The sequence below is a fragment of the Hyposmocoma kahamanoa genome, unplaced genomic scaffold (assembly GCF_003589595.1).
Source record: "Hyposmocoma kahamanoa isolate Upper Pololo Valley unplaced genomic scaffold, ASM358959v1 62, whole genome shotgun sequence".
In the NCBI taxonomy this organism is placed as follows: domain Eukaryota; kingdom Metazoa; phylum Arthropoda; class Insecta; order Lepidoptera; family Cosmopterigidae; genus Hyposmocoma; species Hyposmocoma kahamanoa.
This window is the reverse complement of record NW_020653850.1, coordinates 6,151,415-6,171,557: the sequence shown is the minus strand read 5'-3', so window position 1 is coordinate 6,171,557 and position 20,143 is coordinate 6,151,415. Positions and strand designations below refer to the sequence as shown.

At 35.0% G+C, this 20,143-nt stretch overlaps 1 protein-coding gene and 1 non-coding gene across 7 annotated transcripts in view; both read left to right on the top strand.

Moving 5' to 3' along the window:
- LOC113229506 (diuretic hormone class 2) overlaps positions 1 to 8,005 on the top strand; it is a 147,991-nt gene extending 139,986 nt beyond the window's left edge. For 4 of the 6 annotated variants that reach the window (XM_026463115.1, XM_026463117.1, XM_026463114.1 and 1 more), the window contains exons 4-5: positions 2,790 to 2,813; positions 6,848 to 8,005. In XM_026463115.1, the coding sequence (XP_026318900.1) occupies positions 2,790 to 2,813; positions 6,848 to 6,977 (154 nt within the window). In that variant the 3' untranslated portion in view covers positions 6,978 to 8,005. The remainder of the gene's footprint in view (positions 1 to 2,789; positions 2,814 to 6,847) is intronic. The other 2 variants (XM_026463119.1, XM_026463118.1) reach the window with 1 other exon arrangement.
- An 839-nt stretch (positions 8,006 to 8,844) lies between these two features.
- Positions 8,845 to 8,916, top strand: Trnae-uuc. Its single transcript has one exon. It is a non-coding gene; the product is annotated as a tRNA-Glu (tRNA).
- The last annotated feature ends 11,227 nt before the right edge of the window (positions 8,917 to 20,143 follow it).

Genomic DNA, 20,143 nt, shown 5'->3' with positions numbered 1-20,143 from the left:
AACTCTGGGGACCAATTCTCGTTCGTTCGGACATTTTATCGATTTCGAACCAATGTCTTTTTCTCAATGTTTACAGTATATACCGCAAAAATCTCGACAAAAGAACTATATATGTATAACTATCTATTTATTTACAAGAATCTCGAAGACACCATAGAGTAATATGCTTCGAACAACAGACAGTTGATGTCTTAATTAGAAACATTACCGCTTTATGTCGCGAGTCCAGCCCCAGTGGCGCGAGTCGGGATTAAAACAGCCATTATCACTGTAGTTGAAAAATGTATATTTAAACACAACACGAAATATAGATGACATATTTGACAGAAGATCAATTCCTACTTACTAAGTAAAAGAAATAAGTAAATTACTTATTTATTTTTTAATTTACTCAACTTTTTATTTGTTTATTTACTCAATGCAACGCAAACAGGAGGCCTACTATGAGCTCTTAGAAGTTGGATTGCCTGTCAAATTCGTACTATGACCTCACAAAAATAATTCACTGTCCATGCAGTTTACGTTCCCCATTCGAAATCCGTTCACCTTTTCTTTCATAGCAAAATCGTATCATGACGTGCCATTTGCCATGCAAATCTGTAAAAATAAGCAATTCAAAAAAGTTACTCCGTGACTAACTTTTTTTAGATTTTGTTACATTTTTAAGAAATTTCTTTTAAGTTTTATTATATTTTCAGTTTCATAATTGTTTGTTATCTTTATAGGCTATAATAGCCAATTGTCAATAAATAAATACTATACTATGGAATTTTAATCATTTTAATAATTTTATTGACCGAAAATCGTAAAGTAACTTTTAAATAGTGCCAAATTTGTCTATAGTGCAATCAATGAAAATGTACGAATACAAGATACGTTCCAAATATGTTATCAAATTACAAACTCACCTTATTAATTTCAATAATAATGACTAGACATGGCATGTAATTTTGTCGTAATTGTAAAGTATGATTGAAAAGTTGCCGATATTACAAAACAACGTAATAAGTATAATCAACAATAAAATAAATTAAAAAATGTGATTATTCTCATTTTGAACACAATCGGTTAATAATGCTTGAACGCTCCCGGGTTAGTACATCTGTCTATTTCTTTCATATGATTTAGTATGTAGTTCCATCTCGCTCTTGTTAGATGTCAGCTAGTCAGGCAAAGACAATAATTAACGTTTAAAAAGTAAAACTCATCATCCTGCCATGCCATTCCCGTTCAACTTTATGTAGGTCATGATACGAATATAAGCAATTCAGTTTTACCACGTCAAGTGAATTGCATGGAACTTGACTGGATGCTTATAAGCTCATAGCAGGCCCCCAGGTAACAGCTTAGCAGGTATAGGCTCAAGTCACACTGGCGCAGAGTCGAAGTGTCGCGTCGCGTCCTGTCCTGTTTTTCATCTCTACCGCCAGGCGACGCGCGTCGGCACGCGACGCCCCGATCACAGTGTGGTTTTGGGCGCCGTGAGGCGTCAGACGCCTCACGGCGCCCAAGTGACGTCGACGCGCGAAGCCGCTCGAATGCTACCAAGCGTCATCACCGCTCGATTCCATATTTGCAAAACACAAATTTGTATCTTAATAACTGGAAAATATAAATGAATATGCTATAGGCGAAAAACATGACGCGTCGCGACGCTTCGACTCTGCGCCAGTGTGAGTTGAGCCTTATACACATGATAACAAGTTTACATATAATACTCTATTTAAATAGCTATAACTGTGTGAAAGTGATATTCATGTTTAATCTAAATAATTTTTAATTCTAATAATGTATTTGTTTATTTTATTTTATTTATTTATTTATTCGTGAAAACCTGACAGCTTCAACCATTTAATAAAAACAGGGAATGTGTGTAATTATCTCTCTGTTGTCGTATTATTTAGTCTCTGGAGATACTAAGTTGAAAGTTTTTTAAAATCTCTACTTGTCTAGTTCCGTTTTTATCGATTATATTCAAAACGTATTCTATAAAGTTTTTTACACTTGAAAGATTTAACAAGCCTTATTTAACTAAATTAACTGTTAACAGGCTAACTAGTGAAACTAATCGTAGTTTTAGGGCGCTTTCAAGTAAGTAGCAGTAGAGCTTCTTGTGAAAGAGTTTGTCTAGGATAGTACTGCCACCTTAGCTATTTCTGCCGCCAAATAGTAATGTGAGCATTACTGCATTCCGGCTTAGAAGGGCAAGGGTGCTGATGAAAATACAGGCACTTGGGACTTATCAATCTCATGTCTCATGTCTCAGGGTGACGGGCGCAGTGGCAGTGCCCCTAAGATCTTTGCGGTTTAAAGCTCTGAGTCGCACTGCAACTGTTATGGATAGCAGTGTCGCTTACCGTCAGGCGCACGACTTGTTCGTCTCGTCACGTGATATTGTAAAATATGAAAATTAGTAGTTGTGCGCATCTATAAGCGTTTAACTTGAAAGCGCCCTTAATGTGAAAATATCTTTCTGAAAAGCCAAATTTTTGCATACCTGTCTTGTTTGCATATGACTTAGTCTGCATCATACATTTGTACTGCCTTCGCCCTCGTTGCATATTGAGCTCTAAGGAACGATTTGTGAGGTTCTAATTTTAAAAACTGGTTAAATTCAACGTTCGCCGTATTTTTTTACAAATCAAAGTAATGTGACTTTTGTTCTATGAAACGAGACCTGGCCCCAGGAACCAAATGATGCATTCCAACAAACTACATTTTCTTTTATTTTTCAATATTTTTAGTAGTTTGTTGTACTGTGTATTTTAAATGTTTTTCTCTCTTTACAGCTTTAAAGACGACATGATCACTAGGTACGTCTTTGAGGTCGTACTAAATTTTTTGGAGTGGCCTTTTTATTACTTGATCTTTTCTTGCATGTTATGTGTGGATTATGTCTAAAACTAAATTATAATCTACAAAGCTTACGTCTTACTTACTTATTAAAATATTTTTGCTATTGTAACATGAAAATAGAATAAAATACGCAGTAGCTATGTTAAGGCCCCCATATGCAGACGATTTCTCGTTTCGATCGATCGTCACGACAATTCTATCGATCCGTCGCTACTCCATTAACGAACGTCAATCGTTAACGAAGTATACATACATACTATCGATTCGTCGTTTCGTTCAGTCTAAAACGAAGGATCGCAAAGACAAATCGTCCCGTACATGGGAGCCTTTATAAATCTGCCGTCCACTAACCAAAACGCGGCTAAGTGACGACTGGACAAATATCCGTTTTAAATAGCAAAAAATAGAGCACGAAATTCTCTTTTAAAGAAAGAAGAAGAAGAATTAAATTAGCTAACCTAACCTAACGACGCATAGCTGAAATATCATTATACGATTTCAATATTCTAAAACTGGGTTATGTTTTTTTATGGATATCTCAAAGATTATTTTGTCTTTAACCGCGTTATTGTTAGCGGTCGGCAGATATCAAATCTTTTATGTAGCAAAGAATAATATCGCATAACATGAACTAACTTGACTGAATGTAATCATTTTTTGACGTTCCTACCTTAGAATAATAACGCATAGAATGATAGTTTCATATCAAACGAACTGTGTCACAAGTGAGGCAAAAATCAAATTCATGTAGGCTAGTTTTAGTAGTAGGTTAATTTTCGGTTTTAGCGATTATTTATATAAAAATACAAGTTGAAACGCGTTAGTTCTTTGTGGAATGTGATGTTAGTATCTATTTTATGTTTGTCTGACGTATTTTTACACTCATTTACTGCACATTTCGTTATTTTTAGCTAAAATTCTTGAGCTGTTCGCGGTGCAAGTTGACCTTGAGCACTGACGGCCCGCCCGCTCGTGTAGGCCCATTGGGAGCGCTTCAATTTGCCTCACTTAGCGTGTGCGGACTAGGTTTCTATGCGTTATTATTCTAAGGTTCCTACATTATTATGTGCTTGTAATAATAACTATGTAATAACATAAGTAACATAAAACATAAGTATGCTAAGAATAAATGTTTTGGCTTGAAAAGGTACTTTTGTAGAGTTATAATATGAAATTAAACAAATTCTGAAGCTGTTAAAAATGCCAAAATCTTCAATGCAATGGTCAAATGAAACAATTTAAAACTTTTTGTATTCATATGTGAAATTTTAGGGTGTGCGCATGTCTTGTTTTGCTTTCTGTCAAATTGCATGACGCCTTCAAATTGTTTGAGGCTTGTTTGAATTCATAACCGAGCAGAGTAGAGATATTATATCAACTGGCTGTATGGCTTTATACTTTTGCCTTTCCTTAACGGAAAGAATTACAAAGAAATGTTTATTTTTCTATAGTTTCAAAATGGCCATCGTAGAGATATCAAGATTTTTTGATATCAAGATTATTGGAGAAAAATTACCTTCTAAGATCTGGCAGTATGGCTAATAACACGCCTTAGCCTGTCCAGAAGGGCGAAAAATTTTACTTCTATTTACTACTTAATAGAAGAGCTTTTATATATTCCTAAATGTTTTTTGTATAAAAAAAATTTTGACGCCACGCAAGTTACAATAACTAAGTAGAGTAGCCTGGTATAAGAAGACGCATTTAAGGTTTAAGGTGGTGTAAAATGAAATCAAAAAGTGTTAGATAATCAACAAGTATTGTTCTTTTACACAGTGACACGCAAAGTAATCATAAATAACAGTGTGATTGTAATTAATAAAATTGTACAAAATGGGATTTGCGGACTCTTACACTGTAGGTACTATAGGGTAAGAGTACGTATATGCATCGTCAAGAGTACGCAACCCCTTTCTCTCTTGGCATCCTGGGCACTTCTATAAATCTTTCAGGTTATGACGTTTTTTGTATTTTTTGTCTCGTTTTTGGTCTTAGTTTTTGTAATAATTAACTAATATAAAAAATAGTGAAAGAGTACGTGCGGACTCTTGCAACACATCTAGTGCGTACTCTTACACACTTCACCCATTTCAGAATAAAATTACTACCTACTAACCCCATACGTTGCAAGAGACCAGAATCATTTGTAGTTTGACCTCTAGATAAGTTTTTAAGCGATTTGGTACAAAATCAGGTTTCAAAACATGTTTCATTTAGTTTTTGTCAAAACTTAAAAAGGGTTTTAAGCGTACGCGATATGACCTTGAGTTTATCAATCAAGAGCTTAAGGTCGCAGCTCTTGGTTTACCAGAATATGTGCATTGTGAATCCACCACGCTTAGACCAGGCTACCCTATTATAAATACAACCAATGGGTTGCCGAAACACAGCTCTTCGCCCCTCCGGTTTGGTGTTGGACAATTGTCCTTATGAGAAGACGATTTATGAAATTAAACACAAACCGTGTGTTTAAATATTTAGACTAGTGATTTAAAGTTTTCTTGAAAATTTCTTTTGGCTGGCCGACGTTGTTCATAGAATTCTTAAATTATCTATATGCTCTAAGCTGATTCTGTCGTCAAACTCAACAGAAAAGCATTTTTTATTGAACGCTTCCAAATTGAAAACACGTCAGTTTATAAACTACCTGTGTACGCTATCGCTAACTAAGAATAGACACCTAAATGTGATATGAGGTCAGATGGGATAAGAGGAACATTATTGGAACTTCATTTGGAATCAAATGTTTTGAGTTCTAGATAGAACAGGTAAAGACTTTTTAAGTTTATTGAATGTTACGATGTTTGACCACCATGACTTTAAATTATCTTTGTAAAATTACTCCACTAGTTTGTAATAACTTATTAATACAAAGATCGAACACTAAGAAAAAATTTCTTCGATCCAGCTGGATTCGAACCAACGTTTTCTAGCTAATAGTGCCAAATGCTAAGCCACGGAACGAACTAGCCGACCTTGCGAATTTTTCTATGTGCTTGTTGCAGATCTTTCTTTTTCGTTTTTAACGACTGAGGTAAAGTCCTATTAGAATTTTGAAGTACACTAGACTTGCCTTTGTTTATCAACTTTAAAACATGGTTAAAATGGTATGTTTTAACAATCATTACGCTGAATTTAATACTTACGATGTATTTGCCGAAACTGCATGTATGTGCAAATTGTGCTAGCGTTTTTCTTCCCCTAAAAGATGGGGTAAGGGGAACAGTCCCATATCTTTCTACATAAGTTTTGTTTATAGTGCCCCTCCCTAGTTAAGCTACATTGTTCAAACATTTATTCAAAGATCTGCCCTAGCACATTACCTATGGTAATGAAGCCACTTCGTGTGTTTTGTCTTTGTTTGTGTCCTATTTTGTTCTTGTGTGCAACAGAGAGTTCTATTTTGTCGTTGTACATACGATATGGACAAACATGACTAACTGCGCTCTAAAGCGCACTCCCATAAGGGCACTATGACCTGTGCGAGCGAGCTTGTCAGGTAAGCTAAGTCAGGTCCTAACCCCGGATCAGCATGTTTGCACGTCCTTCATCCGGTTCTCTGTAAGGCTAGTTGCCTTAGGTGAGCCGCCCCGGATGCACTTACAGCACCTTCCCTATTTTCCAGATAGGTACCGGAGCTTCCTTACCCTTACGGGATAAGGGGAAAAGTACATAGTATTTCTTAAACAGGTAGTATAATATTCATATACTTTGACATCTCAAGACTTCATAAGTATCAAATGTATTTTTTCCGCCATTTAAACTTGGCGCATCGCGGACGTAGCGACATCTCTTTACAATCGTTTAAACTAATGTGTTAGTCTGTTTTTCGACTGAGAGACTATAGTGCTAAACTCTTTAGATTCTGACTTAAGGCTTCCAGTCCCTCTTACCTCACCTAACCATACTTACCTATTAAATTAATAAATAAGTAAATTGCGCATTTTTAATTCAATACCTACTTATCTGACGAAACTGTCATTTTTTACAGCGAGAAACGAGCTCTAGACCTCGGGCTGAACCGTGGATACTCCGGCGCCCTACAAGCCAAACACCTGATGGGACTAGCAGCTGCCAACTACGCAGGGGGTCCTGGCAGGAGGAGGAGAGATGCCCAATAAACGCATTTCAAACCTACAATCCGAATTCGAAAAGATTAAAAATGTTAAGGCCATTGTTTGAGCAAGACATCTAAAAAGCTAAATCCAGATTCAGTCTAAACACTTTAAATTGTATTAAGTTGTGAGAGTTCATCGTTACCTGGACGAATAAACTAAAGCCAATTGAGAACAGAGCCTCCGCGCTACAGCCAGCCCGGGCGCCAGTTTTTTGTGGTCTACAAAATTTATCGTGAAAATGTAAGATTTAAACTACAGAAACAGAGAAGCTAATATTACTCTCTGTGTAATTCTTTACCCCACTAGACATTACACTGTTACTGGTTAAGGGTGTCTATCTACGAAACTACAAAAAGAATAAGAGATGGTCTTTGATTTTGATCTTTCTAAATTCGGTCGTATTACAATAGCTACCTATACCGTCAAGTCTTATAACGTCATCAATGAATTGGCTGGCCCAGTACATAATATGTACAAAGAAAAGTATTCCAATATGCATAATATGCTTGGAATTATAAGAAATTAAAAAAATACTAGCGTATTAAAGGAGTCGTGCATGTATTCGATACGCAAACAATTTATTTATGAATATAATAGGAAAGTCGTTAGATCGAACTATGTAAAGAACGTTATATCGTCCCAAACAACTTTAACTTTCTTCTAATTAGAATAAAATTAAGTAAAATATTCATTTGTACGAAATATAAATTGCAATAAAATAACTTATTGACTTTTCTCTTATTGACGGAACTATAGAATTTTACAAAATTTAGTCTCGTGGTATGCTTCACATTCTTTCTAAAAAAATTCTCTAGACGTAGTTTGTCTATTTCAATGCTGAAAACTTATCTATACCTAAAACAGTATTTCTCAACCAGTATTATATTCAATACCTTACTTCTATTTCTGACTATCAATGTATTCTATTCCGGTTCGAGGATTTAAAATACTTGCATTAGTATATTTCGCTATCTTGAAAACGCTTAACTAAAAGTAAATTAGATATTTTAATATTAATCGTAAGTGAATCACAGCTATTTAGTTTAATAAACGTTTAAAATAAATGTCTGTAAAAGTGGTTTAATATTACTTCCATTTACTTACATAGAAAATAATTAAATAAGAGATTAAGTACATTACCTCCTGTCTAGAGTTTATTGTTAAAAAAAATAAACGGATTCATATTTACACAATATTTTGTTTTACATCTTTACCACAAAATATTCTTATTCATCGAATCACAGCTTAACAAAAACTTGACGATTAGCCTACAGCGGCATCTATGAAGCATTGGAGAAACTATTTGAAGTACCAACAAGAGGCGTAGTTTATGTTCACTAGCTAGGACAAAATAGCGCCATCTGTTGCGCTATTAAGTTATTACTAGACTGATCATATTTTGACGTTGTTTTCAAAATTGACAATGGAAACCATTGACCTGCTAAGCAAAAGATTTTATTCTTTTGATGTACCTGGTAATTGCCGACAGTGTTAACAGATGGCACTGCCATGTTCATTTCATATTTTGGTCATTATAACTCGTCGAAAATGGTTAGATGCTTTCCGAACACACAGGATAGTAAGATCATAATTTTGTCATTAGAGACATTGCTTCCGGTTTATTTCCAAATCGCAACGTTGTTCACTACATTCAAATACTTAAGTTTTCTCTTTCTCTCGCGCTACATTAAAATAGGTACGACAGAAAAAATGGTTTTAATACTTTTTAAACACGTATATCTGAGAAACTGCACTTATTTTGCATATTTGTAAATCAGTCTAAAATAATAATTTTATAATTTGCTGTCTAGCGGATATGTTGATTAATGGCTTTACTTTATAAACAGTAATTTTACACTTAACTTCACAATCCCGTATGGTCTAGTGGCTAGGATACCTGGCTTTCACCCAGGAGGCTCGGGTTCGATTCCCGGTACGGGAAAGCTTCAATCATTTTGTTTACATTTTGGTTTTTTAAATCGAAACTTATTAGCCGAGTAATAAAAATATTAATGGAAATAAATAGTAAACAAAAAAGTAATAAGTAAATACTCGGGTTCGATTCCCGGTACGGGAAAGCTTCAATCGTTTTGTTTACATTTTTGTTTTTTAAATCGAAACTTATTAGCGGAGTAATAATAATATTAGTGGAAATAAATAGTAAATAAAAAAGTAATAAGTAAATTGGTAATTTTCAGGTAACGTGAAATATTCTTAAATATTTCACGATGATATATCATTGTTCGAGTAATTAAATAGTAAAAATTGTCACCAAAATTGAGTACAAAAAACTTAGCTGAAAATTACTGAAATCACCTTTTACCAAGTGGCCTAAGTAATAGGTAGGAGATTTAAAAGACTTAGTTGTGCGTATTGTATTGTATTTTTCAATGAGTAATAAAATAATTAAATACAATCAATATTCAATGTATATTTTGCTAATAATCCTTGTCAACAAACTTTTTTTAAATTAATTTTCACCCATTTATTTGGGTAGGCACAATAAAATATTTAAATTTTCTTCATAAATATTTTGACCAAAGCCAAACAAACGCTACAAAACAAAAATCCAGAGAGATACAATAGGATAGGCCTAGTGCCAAATTACCAAAATTTTTGTTTTATAAAAGTTTGTGACACGGTTGCAATACCTATAAGCCGATGTAACCTATCAGGAAGCAGTAGAGTTTATTAGTAGCGTCACATTTGATAGTAGAAATATCCAAGAATTATCAAAACACGACGTTCTTCTTTAGAATTTTTTTATAGTCCCTTGTACAAAACTCTCATTATATTTAATTTTTTAGTTCAGTAGCCAGTACATAGACAATAAAATTTTGATTGAGAACTAAAAAGAGGCTCTATGTGATACTGGTTTATGAAATGGAGTCGAAAAAATTGAATTTTACTCTTTGCCTCTAATGTTTCTCACACCCATTTAAAAACCTAACTGGTTACCTACAACCAACTTAAAAGGAAACCTATTTCATTCTTTGCTTTTAATATTGCTCATATGCATCTATCCACCTAACCAGTTACCTACACACCTACAATAACAGGTAAAAAGTACTGTCAACAAAGGTGGCATGAACGAATGAGGCACCAACTTCCACCAACACAACCTGACCTTCAATGCAGCGAGCCTCTTCTGAAAATTCAAAACAAATATACGCTTCCCGCGAGGTGGAGAGGCTCAAGGCAGTTTGGTCCTCATAGAATAAATGTGTATTCACATGAGCGCTCAGGTTTTTCAACATGGTCGATCTAGTATTACACATTTTAATGCTTTTTAGGGCTGAAGGGTAACTGACACAATGAATTGACGGGCTTAAAATATTTATAGCTTCTTTGACAGGTCTATAAATGATATAGTATCGGTTTTCACAAGTTAAAATAGAAGATGAAATTTGCAACCATAAGCCTACTATATATCTTTATTACTTAGCAAATTATACTCGAAACCGTCACCTTAATGCATTTGTAAGGCAAATTATTTTGAGAAGAATGGGTAATTCTAAAGATCGCGATTTGTAAATAAATATTCGTAGATACACATTTATCATTTACAATAAGTATTATTTATTTCAAATATCTTAGATCGAGATAACCTGCAAGAGCTAAACATGTACGTACGCAAACCATGAAATTTATGCTATCCAATTACGCAAAAGCTGCCTAAACGTGTATTTTATGCTTCACTATACTTTTAAGCAAAACGCACATCCCCTATGTCGCATTTCACGGGTCTCTTATATTAATATAATAAATTTTATATGTTTTAGTGTATGATCATTTACTTGATATGAATTTTTATTAGAGTAGTCAATAGAGTTTATTGTTAATTAAGTATATATAGCATCATCATCATATCAGCCAGAAGACGTCCCCTGCTGAACATAGACCTCCCCCAAAGATTGCCAGACTAACCGGTCGGACGCAACGTGCACCCACCGCCCTTACCAGGTCATCCTTCCATCTAGTAGGGGGGCGTCCCATTGAATGCCTTCCGGTTCGCGGTCTTCATTCGAGAACCTTCCTGCCCCAACGGGCAGAAAGTTCTACAAGCGATGTGCCCTGGCCACTGCCACTTCAACTTGCTAATCCTTTGAGCTCTCATAAAGTCTCTTATATAGTTAAGTATATAAAATTAATAATTAAAATGCAATACCCTAACAGGGTCCATGTTTATACGAGATACCATTATCTGTACTCACGATACAATAAATATACATTAGAATAATAATATTATGTATACATTATGATTTATTAGATTTTAATGCCGACTCAGGATCCAACTTTCTTCTCAATTATTCAAAGATTAGCTAGAAGAAATCCCTTTATGGGATAAGCTCGTCTTTCTTCAATAACCTTCCGTTACTTTGTTAAAAAATTTGTAATTTGTTATGTTGTGCAATAAAGTGTTTACATGCATACATACACTTCACACATCATGCACATTTTGATGTAGTAGACACGGTGCCTAAGGAGGTTTGCTATTAAACTTCCTTAATGACAGAAAATATGCGGTGTTCTTTTGGATATGAGCAAGACTTATGACAGAGTGTCTTACAAAATATTGTTACAAAAGCTTTATGGCATTGATGTGAGAGGAACGGCTTATGAACGGTTTAAGTCATATCTTACGGGTCGCGTTCAGTACGTTGAGGTTGAATACCATAACCCCAACTCTGGTATCATATCTAATGTGAGATCACATGTGGTTAACGTGACCTAATCCATACCACAGGGAAGCGTGTTTGGATGCATATTGTTTCTAATATACATTAATGATCTACCCAAAGCTCTAAACTGAGCAAGGATTTTATTTGCGGATGACCTGTCGGTGGTCTTTTCATGTACAGATGGAAAAAAAAAATTTTTTTTATGATATACTCTGTAATGTAAATAGCTGGCCTAAGGATCACAATTTAATTATCAATTATACAAAAACAAAATTAATACATTTTAGACCACATCAAGAGACTCCACTGAAACAAATAGAAAAGTTCGTAAGGCGGACCGTTCGTTCTGTGGCATAGCGTCTGCCACGGATTGCTGGAAGACGTTGGTTCAAATCCAGCCGGATCGAAGTATTTTTTTTCTTAGTGTTCGATCTTTGTACCTGTTAATAATTATAACAAACTAGTGGAGTAATTTCACAAAAATAATTGAATATCATGGTGGTCAAACATGGTGACATTCAAAGGAGTTTCAATATAATTATCACAATTTTTCGTTTATCAAATGTAGTATGCTGGGAATACATTTGATTCCATATCATACTCTAAAAGTTCTTAATCGTTTATAATAATCGTTCGTAATTAGAAATACTTATGGCAATTACTGTATTTCCTTCACGTAACTTCATTCGAAGGCCAGTTGTAATAGTACACTATTACGACTGGCCAATACGATATCTATATAAGTTTTCATTTCCGATATTCATAAGTAATTAATGTATGTATCTACATACAATAATTATAACATTATACAATTATATGTATTTTCACTGTGAAACAAGTGAAAATAATTCTATTTTTTGTTACATCAAGACGAAAAATACAAGGGCTACAATTACTACCGGTTGGGTCTCAGATGTCCAAGCAAACAACACGTTATGCTCTGGTCACATAGAGGCGGGAGCGTTCCGGATGCTGGAATTTTTGAAATGGTCGAGAACCCTGCCACATTGAAACCAAGTGGCGGGCGAGGCGGTGAGGCGGTCCGGAACCGAACGCTGTGACAAACAGGCGGACTGGGCGCGAGACGAGCTCGGGTGTTGTATTCCATATACCATAAAGTTCTATACAATCGGCCACACTGTGGACCACACAGAGCAGAGAGTCAGAAAGCGGATCGTTAGTAGGACTTTAGTGGGATTGGACGTTGTTTTTTACAACTGTTGAGTATGTTTTGATTAACTATCCACATGAATTCGACGGATAAATTTATACACATGTTTAGTACGATCATTTCCATGTCAATAATGATACACATAATAGAGATTTTAAAAACAGTTCGACAGTGCGCAACATGGTGCTCTGTTTAAAATCTGTGTTGAAAGTGAAGCGTGGTTGCACTTTTGTTGTCAAACCGTCCGCCTTCGCGCCGCTTGCTATCCCGCCGCGAACATTGTTGTGACTATTGTGTGGTACGCCCCGGTACACATTTGCTTCCCGGAAGTCCGCAAGACCGCCCCCGGACCGCATTTCCCGCTGTAACGCATCAGTGTGGCCTAATCTTAAATGATAACTTAATGCCTGGACAAAGTTAAAACTTTGATGATTTGAGTAAACATGCGTAAACAATGCTTCAAAAAGTAATGCAATATTAGTTCTCGTAAAAGTAGTATTACAATTTGATATCACCATCACTCACATCACACAGACTAAAAATGAGATGTGTTATAATCATTATCGATTTACTTCATGTTTGCTTTGCTAGTTGGAAATATTTCCGTCAGTCATCACATTATATTCTTTTAAAAGTAACAGGTATTACAGTGTGATATCCATGTGATATCACAATTACTCGCATCACACGGACTAAAACTGAGATGTGTTGTAGCATCACTACGTACTATGACTATCACATAGAATTTCAGTGTGATATCACGTGGATATCGCTATCTATATCTATGTATATCACTCGTATTACAGACCAAATACAGTTATACAGACCAAATAAATGTTATTTACATCACTCTGTGCTTATTCGTACATTACCTGTTAAAAAATCATTGAAGTGAAAATATAGAATAAAAAATATATATCAAATAACTTCCTAACGAATGAAGCTATGGAGTTGCTGATTACTTTCAAATGTGTGTCGTTTATGATTTTAAGGGAAGACAAAGTTAACGGTTAATAATTTTCAATAATTACAATTTATGATTATATATTTATTCGGACGACAATTACTAAATTTTCAATTCAAATGTCACAAAATTGAGATTTATAACACACTGTACTGTATGTCAATGAATAACTACGGAGTGTTCCAAATTTTCAAGTCTACTGAAGGATAACATTGAAGGTGGAACAAAATTGAAAAATTCCTGCTACAACATCGAACTGTACCTGATAGAAATACGGCAAGCAGTCCACTTTGCTGCGGTGGACACACTTGACTGGCTGAGCGTAGTCGTGACCTGTAAAGGGCCTGAAACGTCGTTGGTTTGCTTGAAAAAACAAATATACCTAAGCGGTTTAGAGCCGAAAAAATTGTTTAATTTAATATGTGTAACAATCGCAAAAACATAAGAAGACGTGGTACCTACTTAAAATTAATAACGCACACACACGGCCACACTCATAGGGGAAACCCTGTATTATAAATAAAATAAGAACAGGGGGAGGAAGTTTGACATAGATTCCATGTCAACAAGCCTCCGATGGCGACTGACGGGACAGTGGGCGGCGCGGCGTGACGTTAAACCGCTGGGCAATTTTCGAGTTTTACAATAAATGTGAATTTAATAACTATAGGACTTTAATTGAAAACAAAAATTTAGCGGTTCTCTGCGATATTTAAAGAAAAATTCCATACTCCATATACAAAATAATGTCCATAATTAGATATGCTATTCATAAATAATTCGTTTTACAGTTTTATTCTAGCCTGTTTTGGGAATTTTATATGATCGGGCGAAGTACATCCTATAACATAGCACATTCTTTAGACAATATAGGTGTAGCGTATATTTTTTATAAGGCCTTAGTTATTTAATAGTAACACTTAAACTATTTGATGTAGCAAAACCGTTTTTCTCGCTTCTCCTTCAGTGACTCGCCTTAAAATACAAAGTTTTTATACCGACAATAAACAGTAAAACAGAAAGTAATGTTTTTAAAGTTGAGAGTGTTATGAATGTTAGCTAACTAGATATAACCAATTTCACAATCTTGTTAATTTCAGAATTATAAATCAGTATTACCGCTGTCGGTAGCGTTCTTCCTTTTTTCTGTTTGTTCATATGTACACCAAACTTAAAGCGTGTCAGATATGAGACTTACAATCAATAACTTTCCTGTGTTCATTTATTAACTCGAATTATATTGTCAATAATCTAAAACTTCAGAACAAAAAGCCTGATTAATATGATTTCTAATCCTTTCAATGAAAACTTTATTATCAAGAGTGACAAAGTCTGACATAGCGAATGCGATAAATTTCGAAGGACGGATCTAAAGTCGGTCCCAGGTGCTATTTTGCGAAAATCTACGTTAATCCAATTTATATAGAAGTTAGTGCGTAATCAAAATATCGTGAGGAAACGCCAGCTTTCAATGTAGCAATTAATGTCGTTAATTATAACGATAAATTGTTATTAAAGAATTCATCCAATTTATGTCTAACTCAAGGGGAGGAAAGGAGTGATATTCTTCGCTTGCGAATGCTTCCTGGGAAATATGTGCTACTTTACAAAAATTAGAACAGAAAACGCACTATCTTCGAAAGAAGCGTTCTTGTAAAGAAGCACCTTATTAAATGAGATTTTACCTATTTACTACTTACTCGCGCCACGGGCGAATTCGGGCGGCCGGGCCTCGGGACGATACGCGCGTGACGGCGCGTGTTCGGATACGTATCGAGAGATTAGGCCGAACAAACCGCCACGGGCGAGCACGGACGCGCTATGACGGCCTAGCCCAGCTCGGGCAGCGCGGCCCGTAAAATCGTGGGCCGTGAGAAGCCGCCTTTAGGCAGACAAGTCTTTCCATTTACCTATTATATTACATCAGATGCACCACCTATTTTCTTTCCTCTGTGGCGTTTAGAAGCCTATTTAATAATTATTATAGTTTTCTCATCTCAACACAAAGAAATAATGACTGACCCGTCATAACCGACATGTCATGGCTGAACCTTTTAATCATAGCTCAGCGATGTAAAGATTCTACAAATAAGATTTTTGAAATATTTAGAAGTATGTACGAGCGGTTACACACGGCGATTTTTAGCAGCGATGCAAACGCGTTGCAGTAGCCATGCAGTAGCGATGCAATCGCGCATTCCACGAATGCGCTTTTGCAACACTGCGAATAGTCTACTCTAAGGGACTCTACTAAGCAACTCTACTAAAGAAAAGAAAATTACTCTGTTAGGGATTATGTAAACGATAAGACAATATGGTTTTAAAAATTGTGTAAATGTGACGGAATTTCAAGTGTAATTTGCTTCGTAGGTAAGCAAATTACACTTGAAATATAGAAATAAAGATAATTTTGACTTGATTTTGAGTTGGGACACTATGATAAACCATTTACTTACTATAAGTACTTCATATAAAAGCGAAAAGTACAATATTTGGCCGCTCTGAAAATTGTTATGAAAAATTTCGAATTAACATAACGAACAATTATGATTACAAAGCGAGCTCGTGATAATATATATGTGTGTTCAAAGGTTTATTATTATGGTAAAAGAACAAATAGACATTTCTTGCTAATTTTATTATATATTATATTTAATAAATTACATTTTTTGAGCGACAGATAATTGCTATGTAAGTTCATTTTACATAAAGAGAAAGTTAAAATGTCAACTTTTTGAACTCATGTTTTCATTTAATAAAAGTCTACACTGGTTTCGATGAGTGTATTATATGTACTCATACTACACAGTTTTCTAATTTTTAGTGCAACCTCGCCAACAAACTGCTTTCACAGTTCGGCGAGAAACTCGCAAAATAAAATAAATAAACTTTTACGAAATGAAACTATTTTTCCGGATTTAAATCGCGTATATTTGTTGTAGTTTATTCTAATTTCTATTATTAATTAATAATAAAATGAACTTAATAAAAATTCATTCAATAAAATAATTTGTAAAACTTAATGTAGCGTAAATTGGAACGTTTTCTTTGTACAATTAAAAATAAGGTATTTAATTAATAACTATTGTAACTATAGTGAAAAAAATAGGGTGGTTTGCATCAATATTAGACATAACTGGTTGAAGACTGTACCACCTCAGTCAACCGTGACCATGAGACCTGTAAAGGGCCCGAAACGTCGGTTTGTTTGAAAAAAACAAATATACGCGATTTAAATCCGGAAAAATAGTTTCATTTCCTATGTGTAACAATCGCGAAAACTACTAAGAACTCGATAAATAAACTTTTGTTATGGAGAAATTTGTAAGATCTGCTGACTCGATTCGTTGAGGCGACAGATGCTCGTTCGTCTCCAGTTGGATCGAAGGAGTTTAACATTGTTAATCAGATCTTCGCGTCAATAATAATAATAATAATAGTAGTAGTAATAATAATAATCATTAATCGTTTAAGCTTTGGAAGAGGCGAGAATCTAAAATAAATATCCATAATGATGGAATAATATCAAAATATCTTGTGCCTGCTGTTCTATAGTCTATGACTTAAGAAATAAAAGTTTTTAGTCTGTGCTTAACGCGGTGTTTCATTATGGTAGCAGAGCGTGGTTAATAACAATAATAATATTAAAAATAATAATAATAAACCATTTATTTATCACACATAATAATACGAACAAAACATAATAATATAACAATATAGTTGGAACAACAACAGTGCGTGGAAGGAACAGGCTCAGTTTAATCCTTATGGCGGTATGCCACTCGGTACTGATTTTCAGCCTGGCCTTGTTGACACATCGTAATAATAATATAACGCACGCACTCATAGCCCCGTACTAGGGAAACCTTGTCGTGGATGGAAAAATGTAGCCGTACAAATATTTTTCTCCCGGCCGGGAATCGAACCATGGAAGCAGTGGAAGTATTACATATTGTCGGAGTAATACTAGGAGTATGTTCGCGAAGCAAGTTTAAATTAATTTTGACATTTTTCAAATCGATACTATCAAAAGAAATTGATTTGAAATGGAACGTTACCTTTAATTCGTTAGATTATTGTAGAGGTCGCTACTAGATAATTAAAGGTAACTTTGAATAATGCAATGTTGGTGCATCTGCGCGATAGATTGGCCAAGCCAACCGTGGCGAACACCGCCAAGTGAGCGGGAGAATCACCAGTTGATAGACTGGTTATTTTTGAACAACCGTGGAGTGCATCTCTATTTAAAACCTCGCGAGTTGTAACGTTCCATCCTCCCACACAAAACAATCATCCTCACCAGCAAGGTCGTAGAGCTCCTCATTTCAACACGTGTTCGCGCAGACTCACGTCTACATTACGCTCTTCTGGCGGAAGTCTCCAGTAGCGTCCTGAGCCGAGGTCCGTACCTACTTGGATGCTATTTAATTTTTTTACGGATTAAGAGCCTTGCTCGCCTTTTTATCCAGTCATTGTTAAAAAAAAGTACAGGGAATAATGTGATTATTGTTTGTTGTTGTGAGTAGCGTTTGCATTTCAAAACTACCGCAATTATGGGAGACGGTTCCTCCGTTCCTCCTTACCCCATCGTATAGTATATACTTAAATATAGGTAACTAGACAATTGTGACACTAAAGTGTTGGAGTTTAACGAGTACAGAAGACATTAACTTGCATACAGGTTCCAGCAACGTTTTCTTCGAACAATGAACTTTAATTCAGGTATCTATACCATTATTATCAATACATGAAATAATACATCTACGTCTATATGAAAGACACAAATAAGTTCCATTTCAAATTTCCTCGCATCTGTTGCCTGTATACACAATTAGAGTTCATATCTATACATCTACGGGTCCCAGCTTCCACTAGAGTGGACATAGGTCGTCGGGGTGTTAGGGGGGTGGGTGGTTTTCCAAAACAACGAGCATGGAACAACCTCCGTTTATAGAATGCTATTTACATAATCCAATGTGACGCAAACGAACAGACTGTTTAGAGTATGTAGGCGACGTAAACTGATTTGATTAAATAAATACGTTACTTTAAGAGTTTATACAAGAATGAAAGTGTTGAATCAATCGCTTTGAAAAAAATATATAGTAAAATTTACGATATACACTGATTAATATACAGTGTGAAAAAACGATTACCTAAAAAATTTCGCACAAAGTTACCTCGAAATTTTGCAAGAAAACCGTTGTATAGATACTTTACATATAGGTTCCAACGATTTGTTTTTTATATCAACTGAACTAAATAGAACACGTATAGTAAACATTTTTTTAATGGCTCTAATTTCGTTTGTAAAAAAAAATAAATTCTGAAATAAAGCCAGTGTATAAAAAAAAGGATTTAAGTCGTAAGGTTTGCTGGTTCGTGACGTAGCTCAGTTAGGAGAGCGTCAGCCACGGGATGCTGAAGACGCTGCTTCTAAGCCGAACCGAAGGAATTTTTGCTTGTCCTGATTATTTTGTAATTTTGGATTCAAAGAAATGTATACTTCACACACATATACATGTCCCAGTGCGATAAGCAGCGCTCAGACCTATCATACGTAAAAAGTTGTAGTTAACGTGAGCAGGAAAGGAATTTAGTGTTTAAATAATAACTCTATCAGGAAGCCGGAAAAGAACTCCTTCTTTTCCTGAAACACTCAACAAAGACAATACAAGACAATACGACAATATAACACTTCGAATTTTAATAAAAATAAACACTCTCCATTTGTCAGATAATAGTCACATATATCAACAAGCGTAAGTTGGCATTAAATAAATTATAGAACTAAAATTTCATAACACTCCTATAGAACAAACACAACAGTACTAAGTTAATGCTGGACATTTTAGCTAATTTAATTATCCAACAGGAGAATCTCCACATAGCATTTCATTAGTTCATTCCATTCAAAAACCTTTATATAAATAGTAAAATAATTATGGAGATGTTATTGTTTTGTATCGGTTGTTAGGACTTCATCTAATTACTAAAATAAAAGTTAACAGTTAGTACCCACAATATTTATTTAATTCGGCTTACCACCATTACGCGTCATAGCAATTATAATAGACAATATTTTTTTTTTTTTTTAATAAACGGGAAGTAGGTAACAGTAAATCAAGGAGTGCTTTACAATGAATAATAATGTAATTAATTAAATTACAACTTTTCTACGCACGGCAACTGCTTGACAAATTGTAACCTGTTTCCACTCGTTTGCCTAAATCTGCATCTGTTAAATACAAAAGTTCAACAACCCTTTTCAAAGTCAGCTGTGATTTCACTTGCTGTAACTTATTTACTATATTGTCAACTAGTCTTTGCTTCGCCGCATCACTTGCGAGGA